The sequence below is a fragment of the Agelaius tricolor genome, unplaced genomic scaffold, assembly GCF_023055355.1.
Source record: "Agelaius tricolor isolate 1412-34295 unplaced genomic scaffold, bAgeTri1.0.p SCAF_17, whole genome shotgun sequence".
Classification (NCBI taxonomy): domain Eukaryota; kingdom Metazoa; phylum Chordata; class Aves; order Passeriformes; family Icteridae; genus Agelaius; species Agelaius tricolor.
In genome coordinates, this window is record NW_027269277.1 from 8,439,396 (window position 1) to 8,461,935 (window position 22,540).

At 40.6% G+C, this 22,540-nt stretch overlaps 1 protein-coding gene across 5 annotated transcripts in view; it reads right to left on the minus strand.

Annotated features, from left to right (window-relative positions):
- IL1RAPL2 (interleukin 1 receptor accessory protein like 2) overlaps window positions 1-22,540 on the minus strand; it is a 336,199-nt gene that overhangs the window by 11,784 nt on the left and 301,875 nt on the right. For all 5 annotated transcript variants that reach the window (XM_071442350.1, XM_071442346.1, XM_071442349.1 and 2 more), the window contains 3 exons: window positions 14,969-15,098; window positions 8,729-8,874; window positions 3,420-3,563 (listed from right to left, as the gene is read on the minus strand). In XM_071442350.1, the coding sequence (XP_071298451.1) occupies window positions 3,420-3,563; window positions 8,729-8,874; window positions 14,969-15,098 (420 nt within the window). The remainder of the gene's footprint in view (window positions 1-3,419; window positions 3,564-8,728; window positions 8,875-14,968; window positions 15,099-22,540) is intronic.

Here is a 22,540-nt window from a genome sequence, read left to right on the forward strand (position 1 = left end):
GCATTTCCCAACAAAATGGGGACTTTTCAGAGGAACATATAATCTGGCTTCCAGGCAGAAATCTCATGGATCCTTTCAGTTTTCTTCTGCATGCTGAGCAGTAACTCTGCTCCATGTGGTCAGACATGTGCCACAGCTGAAAACATCATGGGCAAAATTGTCATACAAATACTAAAAAGTGGAAACTTTTATTTTAAGCCTTTACATATTTGTAATGCAATTCTTTCAACTTCTATTCCTCAAGAGTTCTAGAGTATATTAAAGTTTTCAGCTTGGAAAAGTTTTGATCCCAGAAAGTTTTGAGCAAGGAAAATTTCCTTCCATAAGTAATTGTGAGAAAAGACATGATTAATTCAAACAAATACTGACTATTCAGAAAACAATGCCAAATACAAACAGGTCAGAGCATTTTTTTTTTTTTTCAGAAAATCCCATAGTTTTAAAAATCAATATTATAATTTTGGATCACAATCCACTTGATCCAGAAGGTTTTAAATACTTGGGGATCACATTATAAGAGAGACAAATGACTGTCATAAAGGGCAACATTCCTTCTCCTCCTCCCAAGAACTGGGGCTTGTCTCCAGCTCTGCTTCTGAAACATGGAGCTAAGAGCTCATGAGTGTGCCAGGAACAGAAGTGGTGCCACCACAGAGCTGGGGACCCATGCTGGGATCAGACTGTCTTAGTGACATTTCTCTTTGTGTTCCTCTGCAGTAATGGAAAACAGTTTATTGAAAAAGTCAACCTTCAGCAATTCAGCCTCTAGGGAAGAGCCCAGCTGCCATTATTTACAGAAAATGAAAAATCAAATAGTTAATGTTGTGAGAAGAAAACTGCATGAATGGAGGGTTTCTGAGTACCAATTATCTGTAAAGAATAGTGCACATGAAAGATAATTAAAACAGTTAAAATTCCTCAATATATTCTGATAAAAAGAACAAATACCTAATAATAATAAAATATGTCTCTTGATGACCTTGAACTGATGGTTACTTATAATTCCTGACACACAGCCAGACCCATGAGGGTCAGAGCTGTAGTCAAAGCATGTGAATAATCACATATTTGTAAAAGGCAATTTGCCGAGTGCCACCGTGGCTGTAGGGGACGATGGAAGATGTCCACCTGGCTTGCTGACATTCCTCTGAAGTCAACAGGCCAGCCAGCTTTGGTGGCCTATCCAAAACCTGCCTCCCTGTCCATGAGGAAGCCTGCCAAAACCTTTTAAGAGATGCCAGTGATCCTGAAGGCAGCATCCCTGCACAGTCTGGGAGCTGCAGAGCACCCTGAGCCCCTGGCCAGGCAGCCCAGCCCACAGTGGCAGCCAGAGGATGCTGACAGAGCAGCTCCCTCGGGCTGCTGGCAGCTCATGCAGTGGTGCTACAGCTCCACAGCCCCTGCTGGCTGCCCACGAGCTCTGTGTACCAGGGCAGAGAAGGAGGAGCTGCCCACACTCACCCACTGCTGGCTCTGGGAGCAGCACTATTTGGAGCCATTTCCTAAATGGATCCTTTAATCCTCAGTGGCATCTTCTCTAAAAGCAATGCTACACACAACACAGGAAGTGAGTGCGTCCAACATTGCTTATGTGGAGTATTTTTAGAAATAGGAATAAAGCAGATCTGTTGAGTTCCAAATCTTTTATAAAGAAATACACATACAAGTGGAAAATGACCCTGTGATTGCATCCATACAGCTGAGTGCTCATGGGAGCTCTGTATGCTCCCCCTATATGAGAAGAAACAAACATTCCCATATATGCTTTGACTTCTGTAACATTCTGCCTCCATCTGCCATCCTGCAGGATCAGAACAGGACACAAAGCTGTGAAAAGTCTACAATTATGCACTGGAAAAAGAAAAGGTTGTTTTCAAAATTTATAGGCAGACAAAAACCCCTATGTACTCATGGGGCTTCCTCTATAAACAATGAGAAAATAATATTGTTTCATAAATTAAAAAGTGATTGAACCAAGTATTTTTTATATGAGTAAAAATGCAGTAGTTTCATGCTGAAAACACAGGATAAACAAAATGAAGCAGGATGGAGGAAGCTACCATTTTTGGTTGGTGTGAAGCAGGGATATTATGTTGGTGTAATCCCAAGGTGTTTCAGGTAAAGTATTTCTCAAACCACATAATCTCACCCTTCCTTTTGTCCTAGGTACCAGTATAAATATTGTGCAGTATTGTAGAGTATGGGGAAAGCATAATTTTCTTTTTTTCCAGTCATGAAGGATTGAGGAAGAGCAATTTTCCTGATCTCTATTCCTGCTATTTATCACAGAATCACAAAGTATTCTGAGCTGGAAAGGACCCACAAGGATGACTCTTTCTCTTTCTAAAGTTCCCAAGATGTCATTCCATCCATTCTCCAAGACTCCTGTGGATTTCATCACAGTGGAGCCTTTTCCCACCATATCTGCCCATTGTGAAACAGAAACATTTATCACTGAGATAACAGAAATGCCAATTGCAGGAAGCAACATGTCTGTGTAACTGCACATTGTTTTGGCACTATGGAAAATGTGTTCCCTGCTCTCTTTTCAAACACATTAGAGTTTCTGGATGTACCATTCCAGAGCCTGTGTGACTGCTCAGTGTTGCAGTGGGCTATGGCAAGCACCTGTACTTGAATACTGCACTTTGTCTCCTTAGCAGATACTACTTAGATGCATATTAATAGCATATTAATTATAAAATAAGTGTTAAGAACATAGTAATAGGATTTAAAGACTGGGATTTAGTTTACAGGGCTTACACCAACTTCATAGGAGAAGAATGTTCTATATTCAGAAGAATTAAAGCTTCAATTTAAAAATACAAGCTTAGCTTTAGGCATCAAGCAGAATATATGCTAGTGAGAGGGGAGGTGGGGGAAGAAAAACAGAAAACAGTCTATTTTATTCCTAAAGGTACACCCCAGGCAAGCTGCACATTCCCACCAAGTTGTTTACAGTCTCCCAATGAGCTGAGGTAACCTCATAGCAATCACCTCTCACTGGTCAGAGGAGGTCACTGGAAGCCTGGTGGCAATTCAATGAAAATGCTTCATGAGGAACACCTGGTGAAAGGCTGCTCAGATTTACAGTGTGGACCTCAGGAGAGGGGACCCTGGGCACATGTGGCACTGGACACATGAATGTGAAGAGTTCACAAATGACATGTGAGCCTCCGTAGCAGACTCATGAACAATTCTCCTGGCTCCCTTTTGCTCGTGGCAGAGCCCAGTGACATTTCTGTGGAAAGACTCATTGATCTCAGGGGGCTTTGGGAGCAAGTCTTAGGGCTTTACACTGTTGGGTGTTTAGTAGTTTAAACCAGCAGCAGGTGTCTTAGGATTCATTTCAATCTCACCACTTTGGGTCTCTGAAATATCTCCATTGCATATATTGAGTTTCCTGTGCAACTGCTTACCATCAGCTGCTTCATCTCCTCCAAAGTTCTGTCTGTAGAACAGCATTAACTCTATGTTGTAGCACTTATAGATGGTCACGAGCAAAATAAGCAGAAGAAGGATGGCTCCCAGTCCTCCAGCAAGTTCTATTTTGTAGATCAAATCTAAAATTAGCAAGGAAAGGCAAAAAGGTTATGATCTTTCCAAGCTATATTTTCTCTAATCCACCATACAATTCCACATAAAATTGTGCAGCTTCCAATTACAACCACCACAACATTAAAAATTCCTAATAATTTTGTCCATTGCCTATTACTTAATTTTACTCATTTACTCCATCTACTGCTCATCTGAAATAACCATCTGAAATCCAGAATGCATTTGAGGTTACACATGTAAATCTCCTACACAGGAACTATGCAGCGAATTTACACAGAGCAGTAACCAACTTTTAATGAGCTGGTGGAGTTTGAAACATCTGCACTGGGAGAGTGCATCAAATGCTGTATGCAGCATGTGAGGACAGATTGGGCAGGATCTGGTCCCTTCCCTCCAAATTAGACAGCTTTGGTTTCGTATTTGTGAAGCCTGAGGACAAGCTGATGTGAGCTGCCAAGCCAGGGCTTCAGCTGGACCACTGGAAAATGAGTTGGGCTTGCAGGAAGCCCAACACAAGAAGCCAGGAGCACACGTCAGGCTGCAAAGAGCCACTTTGTTTGGCATGGCTGCTAACAGGGTTCTCACATATTTGAAGAGCTCACATTATAATTTAATGGGACCTAGTGTTAGCTAAAATTTTCTACTCAGATGCTTTTGTTAGGAAAGATCACAAGAAGTCAAAGAACTTCACAAATGCACCCAGACACAATGATCCATCTTTTACAGCTGGGGAACCAGGCTTGGAAAAGAGAAGCAGCACATTCAAGGTCATTCAGCAAACCAATGACAAAATGGGATAAACCCCTTGGATACCAGTCCAGAGCTCCATCTGATGCAAGGCACTAACTTGAACAGCATTGCTCTTTATCCTGAAATGTCCTCTGAAAGTAATATTGCTCCTAACACCACCTGGCATATTACTTAGCCATAAAAGACAGAGGATGACAATTTGACTCTCACAGCCTGTATTGGTTCAGATAAGACGTCATGAAGATATTTGCTGCTGTGACAAACACAGTGAGAAGTTGCCAAACTCACACAGCTGGGACAAAGTTCTTGTGATATTTATTGTTCTAAAACTTAGGTCAGAAAAAATTACTCATATGTCATTTGTGTCACTTTCAAGATAAAAAGGAAATTAGCTGCATATCTTTGGGGGTTATTTTTGCCTCACCATGCCTTCTATTTCAATAATTAACATCAGATGTCAAGCTATTCCCAGTTTACAGTATCTCTGATGTCTGTCTGGCAAGAAATCATGGACTAATAGATGGAAAAACTCTATTATAATAGCTACTTAATCTCTCTGAGAACTCAGGGAATTCATGGGACTTTTACTACACTGCATGATAAAGCCTGCATCCTCTGGGGGATAAATCTAGGCAAATGGAGAACAGAGTTGGTTAAAATCCCTTTTGAAGGGATTTTATTTTTTTAATTGTACTGAATCTTTTTTGCTAGGAAATGGAGATGATGGCACAACTGCCAGCTTGGAAGGAAAGAAAATGCTGAGCCTTGCAGCCCTCTTGCAGCTCTCTTGCAGGAGCACAGAGTCTTGCCCGCTTTGGTGGGGGGAATAGCAGGGTATTAAGCAAACCACAAAATCCAGCTCTAAAGGCAAAATTGATCAGTTTTTGCAGGTCCAGTATTTGTCCTTCTGCCCTATGAACTCTCCTAGAGTACAGACATAAGGACTCCAGAAGAGTCCTTATGGAAAAAGGGGCTTTCCTTATGGGAAAAGCTGAGTCTTTTGAGGTCTCCTTATTTCCATTCCGAAGTGGAGGCAATGAGAAAAACCCAGGATGTTCAATTTTCTTGCCTACTCTACTTAGCCTTGGCATCTGATTAATTCCTTCCTCCTCAAGTGGTCCTCACTGAGATAAATAAGGAAGCAGCATATCCAACACTAAAGAAAAGAAAGTTGAATCTGCTCTCTGTGCTATAATAGTGAATTAAAAATAGAAAATAATAATATTGATAGTTTCTAATGTAAAATAACGTAGAAGGACCTTGCCACAATATATTATACATATTTCAGAGGATTGTGGTCTTTAAAATAGCAAAAGTCTCATAAATATCCAATAAGTGAGAGACAACTACATTTTAAAAGTTCCTCATAATTTAGCAATGCATCAGTTTCAAACCCATGCCCCCTAAAACTAGTTCCTTGCATGTCTTAATTAAAGGCAGCCTCCTTTAAAAAATCATGAGGAAAAGTCATCATAATATTTACTTTTATCTCAATTCACTGCTTCTTGCCACTAAAAGCATGGTCTGACTTTATTCTGCGGTTTCTGACAAGTTATTTATCTTTCAGAACAGTTATATTATAGACTATGTAGACTTCAGACACTAAATTCTGGACTGTTTTCAAACCCTTTTGAAGGGAATCCTGAACTATTCCCACAACTAAGGGACAACTGGGTGTATATGGTATTTCCATGTTATTTGAGCACCAAATATGCTAGGACAGCATGGAGAAAAAATAAATAAAAGCAAACCCAACCCAGGATAGTCCAGAACTTATTTCTGAACTGCTTGAAAGCAAGTAACAATGTGGTCTTGAATTAAGTCAGTAAAGAAGAATGTGACAGCAGACAGTTTTGTTCAGGTCTTAGGAGCATGTCTGACTCTGCCTTTGCATTGGTGGCTTTGGGTTTGAAACTTGATTTGGTTCTTTTTCAGGTGAAAATCCCAAACAATAAAAATAATCCTAAATGATGGCACATGCTCTGGTGCTACACTGGAGCTGTGCAAAAAGCCACTCCTGTATTCCCCTGAAGGTTAGAGGGGACTGTACCACTAATACATCAAAATAATTTAATATATTTTCCCTGAAACATGTGAACAGGAATTTTTCTTTTTTTTTTTTTTTTTTCCAAAGCAAATTACGAGCTAAAAATAACCATCTGATGTCAAAACAAGAACCCTAGAAAATCTTATACAACATCTACAACTTAGGTTTTGGGTTTTTTCCTGTTTTTCATCCAAGCCAGAAAATAACCCTGAAGACAAAACAGAGCTACAAGTGCCTCTTGTCAAACATGGATAATGCAGCTCTTAACAGGTAAGACTTTGGAGGGAGGAGGATTTCCCTGACTGAGAGATCTGTGCTGCAGCACATTGCAATAGAAATCCCTTCTTTGACATGCACAAAGGATGCTGGTCAACAGCTTTCTGCAAGTCCTGCCCTAAATCTTGTCCCAGCTCAGTAAATACAGTAGTATTTCCTGACTCATGAATATCTACAGTAAAATCTAAGCTGGAGAAAGTTAGGATAAGAAGCAATTAAATCAAGTTGCAGAAAGGAAAAGTTTGGTCAAGTATTTGTGAGAACTTAATAAATAACAAAGAGGACAATAGGACAGGCAGTCAAAGGACACAGTAAAATACAGTGGTTATTTTAAATGACACTTTAATAGCCTGAAAATCAACTACTGAGAGTGCCTGAGGGGAATATAAGTTTTCTACAGCCACAGTGCAGTGAGAAATGAAATAGTAGCTGCAAAGTGATCCTTTCCACCTCCAAATTCTGTATTCAGCAGTGCTTCTTCCATAATTCCAGCAGAGCTCTGAAATATCTGCATTTTTTTGTTATAAATAAACCGAGCTTGTTATTCTACTATATGCACACAGCAGAACATTCACCAGTGCCAACAGAGATATACTTACTATCAGTTGTATATTTATGAGGTTCAGTGGAAGGAAAGGTAGAATGCTTTTTGCACTAGACACTAATCCTTCATCATGTTGACCAGATTCCTTAATTAAAGCTGTGACAACCTATCAGTTTAGATCACAGAATTGTAGAATTGTTTTGGTTGGAAAACACCTCCCAGATGATTGAGTCCAACCATTAGAGCAGCACTGCTGAGCCCACCACTAAACCATGCCCACGAGGGCCACATCTGCATGGCTCTCAAATCCCTTCAGGGACGGTGACTCCAGCATCCCCAGTTCCTGGCAGCTTTCCAGCCCCTCTGGCCCAGCCTGGAGCCTGTTGTGACCCAAGAGCAGGACCAAGCACTTGGCCTTGCGGAACCTCACACAACTCAGCCCATGGACCCAGCCAGTCCAGATCCCTCTGCAGAACCCTCCTGTGTGGAAGTTTGTAGTAGATAGCAGAATGATCTGCTAGATCAACATTCCTTTATTCCAACTTTGCCACAGTGAAAGCACACAAAGCACTGCAGCAGCCCTTTCAGATTTGCCTCATGAAAACAATTTTTCTTCTCCTGTTTTGGCAAAATAATTTACATCCAGGAGTGATGGCAGAGGTCTGGATAATGTATCAACTCTTTAGTCAACCTCCTGTGCTGATGTTCTGTGGTTTCACATAACAGCTTTGCCCCAAGAGTGAAACCTTCCTTTGCTTTCCCAACAATTACTATTCTTACAGCTTTTATGTTTCCTAATACACTGTATCTCAGAGAGATCAGCATCCAATCTAAATGTCAGCCCACTTATGAATAGGAGAGCTGATTGAACAAACAACAGAAGAACTGCCATGGGATACTGTTACAATCCCTTGATAGTGACTTTTTCAAACACAGAGCACAGCAGCACTTTTAAATTTGGCACATTCAGATCCCAACGGTTTCCTTTCTGTTGTAGGTAATTTGTCAGTAGTGCTGCTCTCCATTCAGAGCAGTATCAAGCGAGACAACCATGATGGGGTAACTCTCCATGTATTTGTAGCTCCCATTGCATGTTTTGATTCCTGATGCTGTTAGAAATCAAAATGCATGAAGACAGCTTAAAGCTTTCAATTTAAAACACAAAGCCAGGGAGTGGAGAAACATAAGAACATCTGACCTCACTGCCAGGGCACCTGTTCTAAGAAATTTAAGTTTTAGCTGGCCTAGTTAGTCAGTTCTGGGTCAAATTCATAGGTTGTTTAGTCCAAAATACTTCCCCTGATTAATGGTGCCTTATGGATGACTGTATTCCAGGCAAGTGCATCACCTGCAAGGCCAATTTTCTAGACACCGAAGAACAACCCATGATTTATTTCCCCACAAATGGTAAACTGAAGGTGCACACAAGCACACTTCAGCTCCAAGCAGGCACACAGGAGTCTAGCCTGGCTCAGAGAGGTCAGCAGACCTCTGACTGATGAGTTGCTGCTGAGGCAGGTGAGGTCACAGATAACTAAGAAAGGGAGAATTACCTTTTTTGCGCAGAAGAACACTGGCGTGTCTCCGTCCATTTCTGTTCTCCACGTGACACGTGTAGTTAGCCAGGTCTGCCTCCTCTACAGCATCAAAGATCAATGTCAACTCAACTTCTTTTTCTCCAAGATGTTCTCTGAGGAGTCTGGAAGGAAGGATACAGCCTTTGCTTTAACTGAATTAATATGGATGGCAGATTCCCCAAAGCACTATCATTTCTCAGCATAAGACAATGTTCCCTGCCCTCCTTCACTCCTGGGGAAAGGAGACTCATGTTGCCTGAAAGAGCCTTCACAGAGGCATTTTCCATAACCACCAGAAGGCTTTTTCTCCAGCCATGTCTAGTGAGGAGCTGAACCAAGTGCAGTGGCCATGAGCACAGTGGTTATGTGTGGCTTGTTTCTTGGTTTCATCAGAATTAAATTCTAAAAACAATGCTTCTTTTAAAAGAAGTGACAAATATCCATTTTCCAGAAGTGGGATGTGCTACTAAGCAATCAGTGAACAAATTACAGGGCAATTTAAAGGCTGGCTATTGTAATACATTTTAATTCAGTGTGGAAAACCAACAGAAGGAGCTGTGCTACTCCTTGGAATTTTCCTCTATTTTCTGGGGTAGATCCTGACTTTTAAGGGGAACAGTGTCAAGAACAAGAGCTCCCTCCTCCTTTGAGAGGAAAGAGGAGATGTGCAAAATCCCCACAAATGCAATAAAAGTTCTAGCAGACTTCCAGGCCAGAGGTACAGCCTTTTCATGTCATTGTTCTCATGTGAGCATTAAAAAGAATGCAAAGTAAATGCACCCTTTCTGCTGCTGACATTAAGTCTAAAAATACAATACCCTATTCTCTCAAAAGACTTATCACTTGCTCAAGAAAAAGTTGCTGCTCCTTTGAACAGAGCAATGTAACGTCAAGTAAAATCCACCAGATAAATTTGATCCTGGTTTGTGTAATGCTGCACAAGAAGGTAAACAGAAAATGTGGGGTGCCCTCAGAGTCACCTGTGAAATCACCACTGCACGTGGTACTTCAATGAGTCTGTTCTCTGAAAAGACTGCACAGCACTGTGAGGTAAAGGCAGAAATAAAACTCAGGGTCACCAAAAAAGAAATATTTTCTCCGGAGACTGAAAGGAGGAAAGTGGATGGGAAGTAATGAACCAGAGTGTTGCCTGCTCTGGATGGAAACTCTGCTGGAGACAATCACATTTTTCAGTAATAGCAAACCCCAAACTTCTCTTTTATAAACCAAAGACTTTGTGTGTGCACACGTTTCCTTATGTACATGATTTCACATGACATCCATGGAACTCCAAACACACTGAAAACAAATCTAAAGAGAAGTATGAGGGCATTGCACTAGACAATCAAAAATGCAGGCCTGACTGCTACAAACACATCCCTGCAGTAACTCAGAAGAGGCACCAGAGCATCCACAACAATTCAGCCTCTTTCCCTGTGGCAGCATAACTTGCAAAAAAGCAAGTGGAAAAACATTAGTTTAAAAACAAGGGGTGTGTGTGTGTGTGTGTTGAATTTGGAAACTTGGATTGCATCTTTTTTTTTTTTTTCCCAAATTCATTCTCATTGATTATGCTTCTTTTTTCTTTTCTTTTTTTTTTCCTTTTTTTAAAAATTCTGGTCCAGAGTCCAAGTGGTGAAATAATGGAAGAAAGGTTGAATTTGCACAATTTCTGGCCAGAAAAAATCCTCCTCTGAAAGCCTGGTCTGTTTGCATACTCAGCCTAAATCACTGGGAGTAAGGTAAATCAATTCTCATTTACCTATTATTCTGCTATATCTATATAAAGACTCAGGAAAGCCACTCTGCTGGTAAACAGTATGCCCAACAACTTTTGGTCTACCAATCATGCTGCAAGGAACAATATAATCATTAACAGAGAAGATATCTGGGAAACTAATCTGGAGCATTCTGCAAATGTTCAAATTTTCTTGTTTACTGTATTCAGGATATTTTACACAGAAGAAAAATGGAGACACATTACAGTTAAGATAAAAGAAACTGTTATTTTTATCTATATCTAAACTACATGTATGTAAGATAAAATAATTGACCCTTAACCTAAATTTAAATAATACATAATCAGCTAAAGAGGAGTTTTCATAAAAAAAAAAAAAAAAAGAATATCCAATATATTTAGACTGACAACTTTTTTTTTACATATCTTCTAATAGCAATTTTTAGCAAGGGAAATCTATAGAGTGGGATCTATCATGAAAATGCTGACAAACATTTAAGCATTATGCTAGCAGCAAAGTGTAGAAAGCTCTTAGTTAAACCTTTCCTTCCTGCTTTTTCATTTTTCTTCCTTTTTTCTTTTAACATCACTCTACACTTACATTATTGCCACAGAAATGCACAGTTGGTCACCTGCATTTTTTAAATACACACGCAGCCCTTAATTAATTGCATTGATTAATTAATTGTTGTTGTTGGTTCAGAGAACATGGAGCACAATACAATATCAACAAGTAAGACCTTAAAGGTGCAACAGCATTTGGAGCACACCCAGAAGACGAAGCTCTGTCCCTATCTGAGGTGGGGGAAGCTTCACCAGCATCACTGTCAGCACATGCCAGCTCTCACAAGTTGAGGAAACAATAACTCACTCTTTCTGGGTTGCTGAACAAACTGTAAGAGTAATTACAACATTTAATGTATAGCTAAATCAATGGTGCTTAACAACTCACAACAAACAGGATGGAAAGAGAGAAATAAAAGGTGGGTGATGTAAAAACAATACTCAGTGCCTTCTTTTTCTTCAGGCTGAAGCATTTTATTTGATCTGAGACAAAACATTTTGTCTAGTGAATAATTTTTAGGTAAGAATATGAATTTTAAAAAGGAAGTGTCATTACAGAATAGAGATGCTTTCTTTGAAAATTATGCAATGGCTTGGATTTTTCAAATCCTTGTTCATATTTTCCCAGTGCTTGTATGCACTAAGTTGAATCTGAATTTAAAACACTTTTATTTGAGACCATATTTCCCCAATATTTTCAGTCTTTGTATGAGCACAGATAACAAGGCCATAAGAAAGCTTCACTTGTGTCTCTCTGCAAGACAGAGGCATTAATTGCAAACCTTTAATAAGCTACATGAGAGTTGTGATTAGAAAAAAAAAAAACTTTCATTCTTTATAAAGCTGAGGATCTCAACTGGGAGCAGGGTTACGAATCTACTCCCCTCCTTCTGTTCCTTAACAACAGGCTGCAGATGAAAGGAGAGTTCTGTGTGTACACAAGCACCTCTCCAAAGCAAAGTCGTTCAGCTGGCAGCATGACAGTGACCTCCCCTCTCCCTTTCCTGCCTTGTGTTTCTTGTTCTGTGCCCTGAATTTGTCTGCTTGAGGAGTGTAAGCTTTTCAGGGGAGAGCTGTTGCTTCCATGCTTCTCTGCCCAGTACCCAGCACATCAGCTATGGGAGTTGTTCCTCCTGCCCCCAGCAGCCCCTCCTAACAGAAAACAGCATCCTTATCTTGTCTGAGCATTTCATAACCATCTGTTGGCTTCTGTGGGTGATAAATCAATCAGAAGAAATAAGGCTGCCATTCAAAATGTCTCCAGCCACTTCTTTTCATGCCCCTAGGATGAGTTAAACTATTTCTACTTTAAAAATGGACAAGAGAGACAAAAAAAGGACAAACATACATTACAAGATGAGCATTATAACTATTCTGCAGTGTTACCTGTTGAAGAATAACCAAAACTAAAAAAGTAACTCATAGGTGTCTGAGAGAGCAACATTTATGTCTGAAAATACTTTGCCATGGCAGAGAGCTGGTGTTGAAATTTGCTGTGGGCTGCTGGGATAATTAGGTACAACTGACAACTCTGCAGACATGCTTAAAGACTCTGATTCCTTCTTTAATAACTCTGGTTCAATTTACATGACATTTTTCATTACTGCTGTAAAAAACCCACCTGGCAAGCAAAGTCTCATCCACACATGTCTAACACCTGGGGATTTTAATTCAAGGGAAGACAAGGGGGCAGCTCAGACAGGGTGGCATTGCCTCCAAGTCCTGCAATACTTTGAGTTACTTTTTATCATGAAGATTTGTAAAAAGGTCTAATAAATACTGAGAAGCCCAGAGTGACATAAATATTACTCTTGGTGAAGTGTTCTTACCAAAACCCAGTTGCATGGACTGGATTTGAATAGGAATGCTCAGGTTACATGCATCCTTATTTTAGTGGTTTCACGACAGCACAGTGAGTGTTAACTCTGCACACTGGGGATGGGTGGTTTGTGCTCCCACACATCACTTGCAAACCTGGGCTCTCATCATACACAGAAAATTGAGCAACACAATGGATGGGCACAGCCCAGGGTAAGGACAGCACCATCAATTCAGAGTGCTACTAAATTTGTGAACTAATTCAAGATAGGGGATGCAGAGCTGAAATGTACCAAAGAACCAAGCCATGGAGTATCTTGTTCTGGTTGTAAGGATTCTGTACTACTCTTAGCTTCTCAAAATGAAATGTCTTGGTAACAGCATAGAAAAGCAAACTGATTAAGAAGACATCTAACCAGCAAGTTCACCATGGCTCATCAAATTGGAAACACACATGACAATTTTTAAATACATCAATAAATATATCTGGGTGGAAGATGTGGGCTGCCTCAGGGCACTGACAGAATAATTAGTGCTGCTTAGTTCCCCTGAAGCAGCATACCTGTAATGGAACACAAAAACAAGAGCTGTTACAGGCAAAAAATCATTTGCAAAAAGTTACCACTTCAGTTACCATAGCTACTTCTAAATAAAAAAAAGGATGGACTGGGGCACTGCTGGTAATGATGCAATGTGTTTTGGAAAATGCTGTTTCAAATGCTGGCAGTGATCACAGGAGATTAGGTAGGTGATAAGTAGCTTTGCTCAAGAGAAGACTCAATGAATTGTGCAGGGTCTGTAAACTGAGTCAAAGCATTTTAGCGGAATGAGAAAAGAGACTTGTGATAAATTAGTTTGAAACATGAATGTGCAACGAGATGGCACAACAAAGGACAAGTAACAGCCTTTTCAAACTCAGTTTCACTAATAAATGTACATAAAGGAAAAGTTTTGAACTGTGCTAAAGCTAGAACACTCTTTAAATACAAACCTCAAATTGTCTTGATGCAGGGGAAGAACAGGACCAAAATCACTCTATTCATATATATACACACCAGAGAGAGCACAATGCCATTAAGTGCTGATTACTTACACTGGCAGAAGTTTCCAATAATTGCTTTTTGTGGTCAGAAGCACAAAAGAGGATTGTACAATGGCAATATAAGATAAATTTAATCTGTGTGCAATTAAGTATATCTTAACAACTCGTGGCTAAGTGGTTGAACTTCACATTATTGATCAAGTAATAAAGCAAAGGGACCTCTCTCCCCTTGAACTCCCAAAATCACCTTTACAAGCAACAAAAAATTCAGACACGAGATTAAAAAATGTGCACTGGTAAGTGAAAAGACCTTGGCTTTCTTTATAATCCATATTCATTGTATCATCATCTATATTCATTGTATCTATAGGAGCTGGGACCACCTTGCCCATAGTATAACCATAACTTAGTCTTTGCTCAAAAACAATAATCAGGTAATTATTAAGGAGAAGAGTAAGGTGCAAATTCCATGGAAGTTCATGGGGATACAAGTGTGTTTTCTTTACAACTTACATCAAGTGATAACCAGCACCTAAGAAAAAGCCCAGAACAACCTGGATATTGGACACAGCCACTCCTTCCTCTCCCTTACGTGTTAAACCTGGAGGAACAAACGCTGATTCTTGAAGGCTCAGGTTAAGGCACACTGAGAGCTGGATCAAATACACAAAACACATTCAGGAGAAAAGAAAAAGTGTGGTGGCTTTGACAGGAGACCATTTGTCTTCAAGATTAACAGTGGTGCTGGAATGGATGTCATCTTGCCAAGGCAGGTCCCATGGGATGCCTGCAGTGGACAGCACCAATCCCACACAAGGCTAAAATCAAACCCCAGAACACTCAGGAGAAGCTTCAGCTTCCAGCCATCAGGGGAATTTGGTAACAGATTTTCAGGCACAAGTTACTCTGTCTTTAGGGAGCAACTCACACAGCCCTGGCTCCAAGTCATCCATCACTCTTTAGACAGAAAATGATTTTCACTTTCAATTAAAAACTTGTCAACCCAACAGGCCTGTGGGACAGTATCTTTAATAGTAAATAATTCAAAAAGTACCTGACTTCGCCTTCTCTAATGTGACCTTCTAATTCTTCTATGAATTTTTCCCCTTTCATCCAGTAGATCATGGGGCCTGATTCACCGCTGAATCCAAAGAAAGCTTTGCAGGCCACAGTCAGTGGATTTCCTGAGGACAAAAGGAAGAGAGAAGATTAGAAACTTTGTCATAGCTACTAGTAAGAAAATTATTGTAAGAAATATCAACACCTAAGATAAACCTCTTTACAAAAAAACCGGAGGAGAAAAAAAAAAGAAACAGTAACCATAAACCATGTGAAAAAGAGTGATGTTTATTTGCATCTTCAGGAAATACGTATAAAATGAAACTGAGGTTATCCATCCAATTTTTTTCTGAGAAAAATAGTACATGAACAATGAGAAGGTATGGAAATGATGGCAACATAAGGTGACACCAGACTGGTTGTTAAAAAGAAAGAGGTGACTTCCCTGTCAGACTCCTTGGATCTCTACCAGGTTTAGAGATTTGTCCCTAAAAGGCAGGTAAATCACTGAATGACTGCTCCTTACCCATGCATAAAAAGACAGAGGAATAATTCCTTCCTTGGTGAGCTGCTCAGAGAGCTTTTAAGGATTCCCAAGAAATACATGATGCCAGTCAGCCCAACACTGATGTTACTGTCAACAGGCTTTTGGCGAAGGACCAAACTTCAAAGCATTATTCAAGCAATAGAGTAAAGAATTCTTCCTTTCTCCTCTTAAAGATACTTCCAAAAAATAAAAAGAAAAGAAAACTTGGAAATTATTCAAATTTCTTTTCTCTTCAAAAATTCAGCATTTAACTGGGTTTTGGTCTGGCTACAGATTTAACTGTTCTAGGTAGCCCAGAACTGTGCTTACACTGGCAGGACAGGTGATTGTCTTCCTGCAGAAGACAATAGAAAAGAAAACAGAAAACAAAACCACAAAACCAAACAAACAAAAAACCCCAGAAAAACCTCCAACAAGTCAGGAAATTTGGAAGAACCATTCCCTTGGCATGCACATACAGCTGCTGCACCCACTTTTCTTTGCCTATTTTACTTCACATAGGTGCTCCAGGTTATGTAGCAGGTGTAGAATCAGCAGCTTAGCTGGGAGAACAGACCTCATCTAATGTCAGTGGAGACTCCTGCTGAATCTTTCAAGGCTTTGAGCAAGCATGGAAAGCCTAAATAATGAATTTTACTGTATTTGAAAGAAGTGTTTTACTATGCCAGGTATTCTCCATGTTAGCAGGAGACTCTCCTGACTGAAATAGAACAGGCCTACCCTTTTCCAGGAGGGGCTGACCATTTGGAGCACACCACTTGGTTGAGCAGGGGTTAATGGTTTCCCATGATTGACTTACTGTGCCTTAATCATTCACCTCTTGTCTGCCCAGGAGTGCAAACTGGCTGTGTGCACACTCAGAGCATATCAGAGCTGTGTGTTAAAGTGCCTTTGCCTAAACCCCCATAGAGCTGAGTCAACTACTTGCACTTGTCTATCTATTATTTCAGTGCCCAATTTAAGACATGTCTAAAGAGTCTGATTAGTCAGGAAGCACAGCATTCCCAGCCACGGAAAATCAGCCGCCTTTAAATTGTTTCCAAGTCAAGATCCAAAATTACAACTCCTTTGAAACATTAGGATACAGCAAGAAAAGATTTAAAGGCTGCACTTGAGTCTCTGTTTCTCAAATAGCAAAAGACAAAAATGGAAAATGTTTATCCTGAAAATGTTTGCCAGACTCTTTCATTATCTCCATATTCATGATGAACTCTGGGACCACAGCTGGCCCCTGAACAGTGGAGATGCTGGCAGATTACACAACTAGACCAGACATACAAGAGAAGAAGGGTGGATATTCAGTTATCTGCACATCCCACAACACTGACAACCATCAGAAAAAGTTCCAACTTCAGTATGTGATGAAGAGTCAGAAACACTCCTAGGCAGACATTTAATGCCACTACAAGCTCGCCCAGCCCTGTGAGGTGCTGTGTGTCCTCCATGGGTAGAGGGGACAACTGGAGCCTCTGGCTGTATCCACCTCACCTTTTCCCAACATGCTGAACGCCTGCATGGTGTGAGGTCTTTTTGTGCTGCTTGCCTTGGAGTCACGAGACACATCTTTTAAATACCACTTGGTGATTCCTAGCATGTGGCTGCTCAGCCCATGCTTGATATTAATGGAAAAAGACATTGTAGCAATGTGAAAAAGAAAAGGGATAGACAAGGCCTATCAGCATTGACAGATATTTGCACTTTTCCTGGCACACCATGCTGGACATTAAGTGTTACAGGCAAAATATCTTACAGAATGTACTTTTCCTCAAACCAGCAGATGTTTACCTAAAAAACAAGCCCTGAGAAATGAAAATATTCCAAGGAGAGTCTAAGATTTCTATACATGCAGAGTAAATACCCTGAGGTAATAATGTCTGGTTTGAAGAAATATGAAGTTTTCTACACAGATAGGAAAACTTAAAAACCCCAGATGTTGGTAGACAGCTTCTGTAATAAACAAACTCAATATAAAGCATCAGGAACTTTACCATGACAACCTGCATGCTCTGAATGTGCCTGGACAGATCTATTTCCTAGCTTTGCCACCAGGGAAACTAGCAAAATAAACTAATACCATGAACAGGAAAATCTGGAATGAGTTTGTATTCCCAGCACAAAGTTTGGTACCAGCAACACCTGAAAAATCCCATAGTTCATCTCATCTGCAAACCCATCACTGATCAGAGGGTGGCATAAACAACTTTTTCTCATGGAACAACTAACTTTTATCTCAGTAGCAGAATGATGCAGGTCTGGGTTGACCTCATCTGTCCTGGAGTGGAAAGAACTCAGGGCTCAGTGATACTTCAAGGGCCCATCCAAATGCAAACTCTCACCTGCAGTTCTGACACTCCTCAAGCTGGTAAGGACCCCTCACTCCTCTATAGCTTCTGAAATAACTTCTGGTTTATAACTCTCATCACTCCTTTTCCTCTGGAAGGGGGACACCATCAGAAAGGTAACCCTGACTTCCCTGAAGAACCCCTTCATCTCCCAAAATAAGCCTCCATATGGAAAAGTAAGGGAGATTTCTCCTCTCCTGCTCTATCACCACACAGCCACAGCAAGAACCTGTCACTGCTGGTTTTCAGGGAACTCCAGCCATTCCCACCCAGAAAGAAACATGGCATGTTTCATTACATTCTCCCCCAAATGCTGCAATAATAAAAATGAGGCTGAAGTCTGTGGTCCCTAAATGTATCCTTCAATATATGGAGAAATAGGCACTGAGCATTGACAGGGCCCCTTTGCAGGTCCTGTTTTCAGGGCTGGCTTCAAGCCATGCAATATTACACTGAGCCACAGTTCCAGGCAGAAGGAACTGGCAGGAACCAGCAATTCATCTTGTGTAAGGCCCAAACTTTTGCACATCATTACTGCTATTCTGCACGACCTTCACTAGTTCCACTACTAATTGGTCTTATTAAGAAATATTCCCCTTGCATCATTTAATTAACAACATCAAAATTCCTGGAATGAATAGTATCCTAAAAGTTTTCCATTTACAGATGGATTCTGTTTAGATCAGACAGACGTTTCAGATGCCTTTTTACTTAATAAAATAATTAGCTGAGGAACAGAGAAAGTTATTTGTGAATTTCTAATGAATCAACAGTTAAGAGAGTGTTTGAAGAAACAAGGAAAGAAAGTAAAAAGGCTTGTTTGCAGACATCACTGTCTTCTGCTTTGCTGGGGTCACCTAGATACAGTACAGGACCAGGTTCAGCAGAAGTCTCTGTTTTAGCTTTTCTCCCTACCTTGTCAATCAAGCAGGCTTGTTACAAACTCCCAGCTGATAAGACACAACCACTGGCAGTAAAAAAATTTATTGCTAAATCTTATTTACAATTTTCACCTGTCCATTTTCACAGTCAATCTGTGTGAACTCTACCATACATTCAAGCAACTTCTTTTCTGGCAAAGAGAATTCTACAGAAATGCAATTATTCAAGCAGAAGAGCTGCCTGGTGGTGGTAGGAGTACTGGCTAATGATGGAAAAGGGTCTGCAAAAGAATTTAGCCAGGAATGGTTTGAATGTGCTTAATGCAGGGCCAGCATGCTTTGACAGAGAATCACAAATTCTTCAGCACAGGTTCTCTTGAATGAGACATGCTTCAAGTAGAAAGTAAATTAAGCTTAAAATACCTAAAATTTGTTCTGTCTTTTAAAAACTTAAATGCCAAGGCTGGATGACTGATCAGCATGGAGAGCAAAGGCTCTTCACATCTGGCTTATGCCATGGCATTTTTTCTGGAGTTTTGGTTTTTTTTTGTTTTTTTTTTTTTTTTTTTTAATGTAGATGGATAGTTTGTTCTTTTTCACTTGTTTTGCACAGGCAGGTGTATTTTGTAGCTTTGAAGACCACATCAGAGAATTTGCTTCTAGCAAATCAGACCTTGACTCACAGAGCACACCATCTCAGAGCAACCCCAGCAAGCACCCAAAGTCTCTGTGAATCCCTGGGTGCTGTTTTTTTCCTATGTTTTGAAATATGAATTAGTTTTCCTTTTCTCTCGCATTATTGTGCCACATAAAATACTGCTCTCAACAAGCCTGAGCTGAAGCAGATGAGCCTTCCCAACTAGTGGCAGAATTGACTGAAAATGCCAAAGGTCTTCCTTTGGGCTAAGAAATACCAGAAATCAGACCTGCACACGTTGCTAGCTGGATTTACATCTTCCACTCCAACAGGGTGCTAATCCACTGCTTTCATCCACTGCAGAGCCCTGCCACACGTGGGAAGGCAGATGAGAGTGCAGTGCTGCCACCAGAGGGTCATTCCAACACTCCAAGCCCCTCTTATGGATGTATTTGCATACTGAGCTCCTCTCTGATAATGGTGCTCGTGTCTCTGTCCCTGTAAGACTAGGAGAGAGCTCTGAGTGCTGCCAAAGGAGCAGCTTCCCACTCCACACATGCAGATGTTTTACAGGCACTTCATGGGCTTTGTTTCTTTCATTTGCTGAGACAGAGGACAGGAAAGGCAGGTTACTTATCACTTCTCAGTAAGTGAATTCTGCAGGCTGTCTGCAAGCTGACTTTCCAGGCTGTGAGGTTTGCAAGGCAAATCACCATGTCACTGACAAGAACATTATTGTTCTAATATGCTTTACAAGTGCTAGAAAGTGGCCAAAGAGCAGCAGAGTGATTTAAATTTCCCAGGCAAGGCAAGGCTGGGTTGTATATAACCCTGAAGTAAAGAACACATTTCTTTTTCCTTCAGAAGGACATCCTGGATAAGAAGATATGGGAGACAGAGCTTATGCCTGCAATTTATCCACAAAACAAATGCCAGGGGTAACACAGACCTTGACTCATGAAAAACAATCTCTGTGTGTGGTAGTTCTGTGCAGTTAGCAGAGAGTGCCAATTGTCTCCAAGTGCTTTGCAATGACATCCTCTGAACTGCTCTCCTGTGCTGGGAGTGACAGCAGAGCCAGCAGCAGATGGAGGGGCTGCAGCCTGTAGGATTTGCAGGGAACCCCGTGGTGTGGAGAGGACTCCATCTTACCAGAAGGTTAATTAATTACTTTATTATACTATATTATTCATTATAATATTACACTATGTTACATTACATCTAAACTGAATCTGCCAAGCACTCAACTGCTCACACTGCACAGAACCTCGTGGCTGTCAGCCCACAGTCCCAACACACACACACAGCTGATAGGCCAAGGAAACAAAACAGCATCACTCTGGGTAAACAATTTCTATATTGCATTCTACTTTTGCACAAACACAGGCACAGCTAATAAGAATTGTTTTTCCTTTTTCTGAGGTTCAGAGAATGTGAATCACAGAAATATTCTTGGGAAGAATTGTGCTTTGCTTTTCTCTGTGAAGAGAAATGTGGCAACACCAGCCCAGCCCAAACCATGGCCCTGAGCTGCTGCTGGCATGTGGGGGTGCCCACACAAGGTCACTCCTGCAATAGAGGCCAGCCCTGTGGCTCAGCTGCTGAGCACAAAACCTCTGTCCAGGGCTCACCACTGTCCTAGAGCAGTCAGGAGTATTTGGCAGGGGCAGCTGAGGCTGTGCTTGGGCTTTGCTTGTGTCAGCCAGCACAGCTGATCCCATTTCTCATCCCCTCCCAGTACAGACCTGCAGTACCACTCACACACCAGGGGCTTCAGCCTCTGCTCCTCTCATCTGCTAAGGTGGCACTGGAATTCTTCACAGATTTACCCATGACTGAATTTAGGCTAACCTCCACAAAAACCACAGATACATGATCCCTTATTTTCCCCATGCCATATCCCAGCATCACTTGATCAGAGTTTCCATGCTGTGATTTCTTCAACAAGATCAATAAAGACAGTGCTAATTACTGTACCTGGGCTTCTCTTCCCTCCTCTTTTACCTGGATATTCTACAGAATGCAGGCCTAGCTGTGTGCTAAACCATGTTATCCCATTTAGATAAAAGCCTCATGAAGTTCAGTGACTAGTTAGAGAATTACTGGATCCAGTGAAAATAAGACATACTCAAACCAAATTATTTTCCCTCATGAAAAAAAACATAATTACTGGAAATTCTATAATATTTCAAAATTCTATTCCAGCAGCCAGCAGATTCATGACTGGATATGAGCCTTCCAAACATTTGCATAATTAAAGCTCAGCCAGGAATTAATGAACTGAAAGCATTTTAAAGAAAATTAAGAAACCTGCTTCGGATAGTGATAATAATTTTCTTAATAAGATAAATTTATAGTGAAATCAAATCTAACTAGCCTCCAGACATTCATTTCATAATAGTTTAAGAGCATTTGAAAGCACACCCATATAATATATATTTTATTAGATTGAGTCTCCAGGTTTTTAGAAGAAGCCTAAAAGAAGACTAAAGGAGGTGCTCTTCCCCTAAGCAAGGCCTTGTGCTATGAGCTGCACATGCAGCCACTACAGTAATATTCTGGCAGCTGTAATGATGTGTTGGAAAAATAAATGGCTGCAGCACATAACTTAGAGTTAGCTGGCTCTTCACTCATAGAAGAACTTTTTGACAAAGGCAAGTCTTTGGCAATAAAAAAAAAAAGAGACGGGCGAAAACTTGATGAGAAAAATGCAAGAGATCTTTAGGTCTTTTTTTTGTCCTCTGTAGTTTACGATCTTAATTTTAACTTTCTTTCTTGCTTTGCTCTTATTTCTTATGCCCTGAGACATCAGAAAACACATAGCCATGAGATATTTGTGCTTTTCTGTCTCACTCAAGTGAGCAAATAGCACATATAAAAAGTAGGATAAAAATAACACTAACAGCAAGCAGAACTCCAAACATGAAACAAAGCAACTAAGCCTCTAGACAGTTTGTTGCCAAGAACACAAGTCAATGCATTTGCTGTCATTCCATACAGCCCCAACTGTTGCCAATTTAAATCACACAATCACAACCCACTGCAAGAGCTGCTTGTAGGCTTGGCTATTGACTGTAGCTCCCACAGAGAGAGAAAAACAAAACAAAAAACACACACAAGGCTGAAATGTTGCTGATAAAAATTTATCAGATGTTCCAAA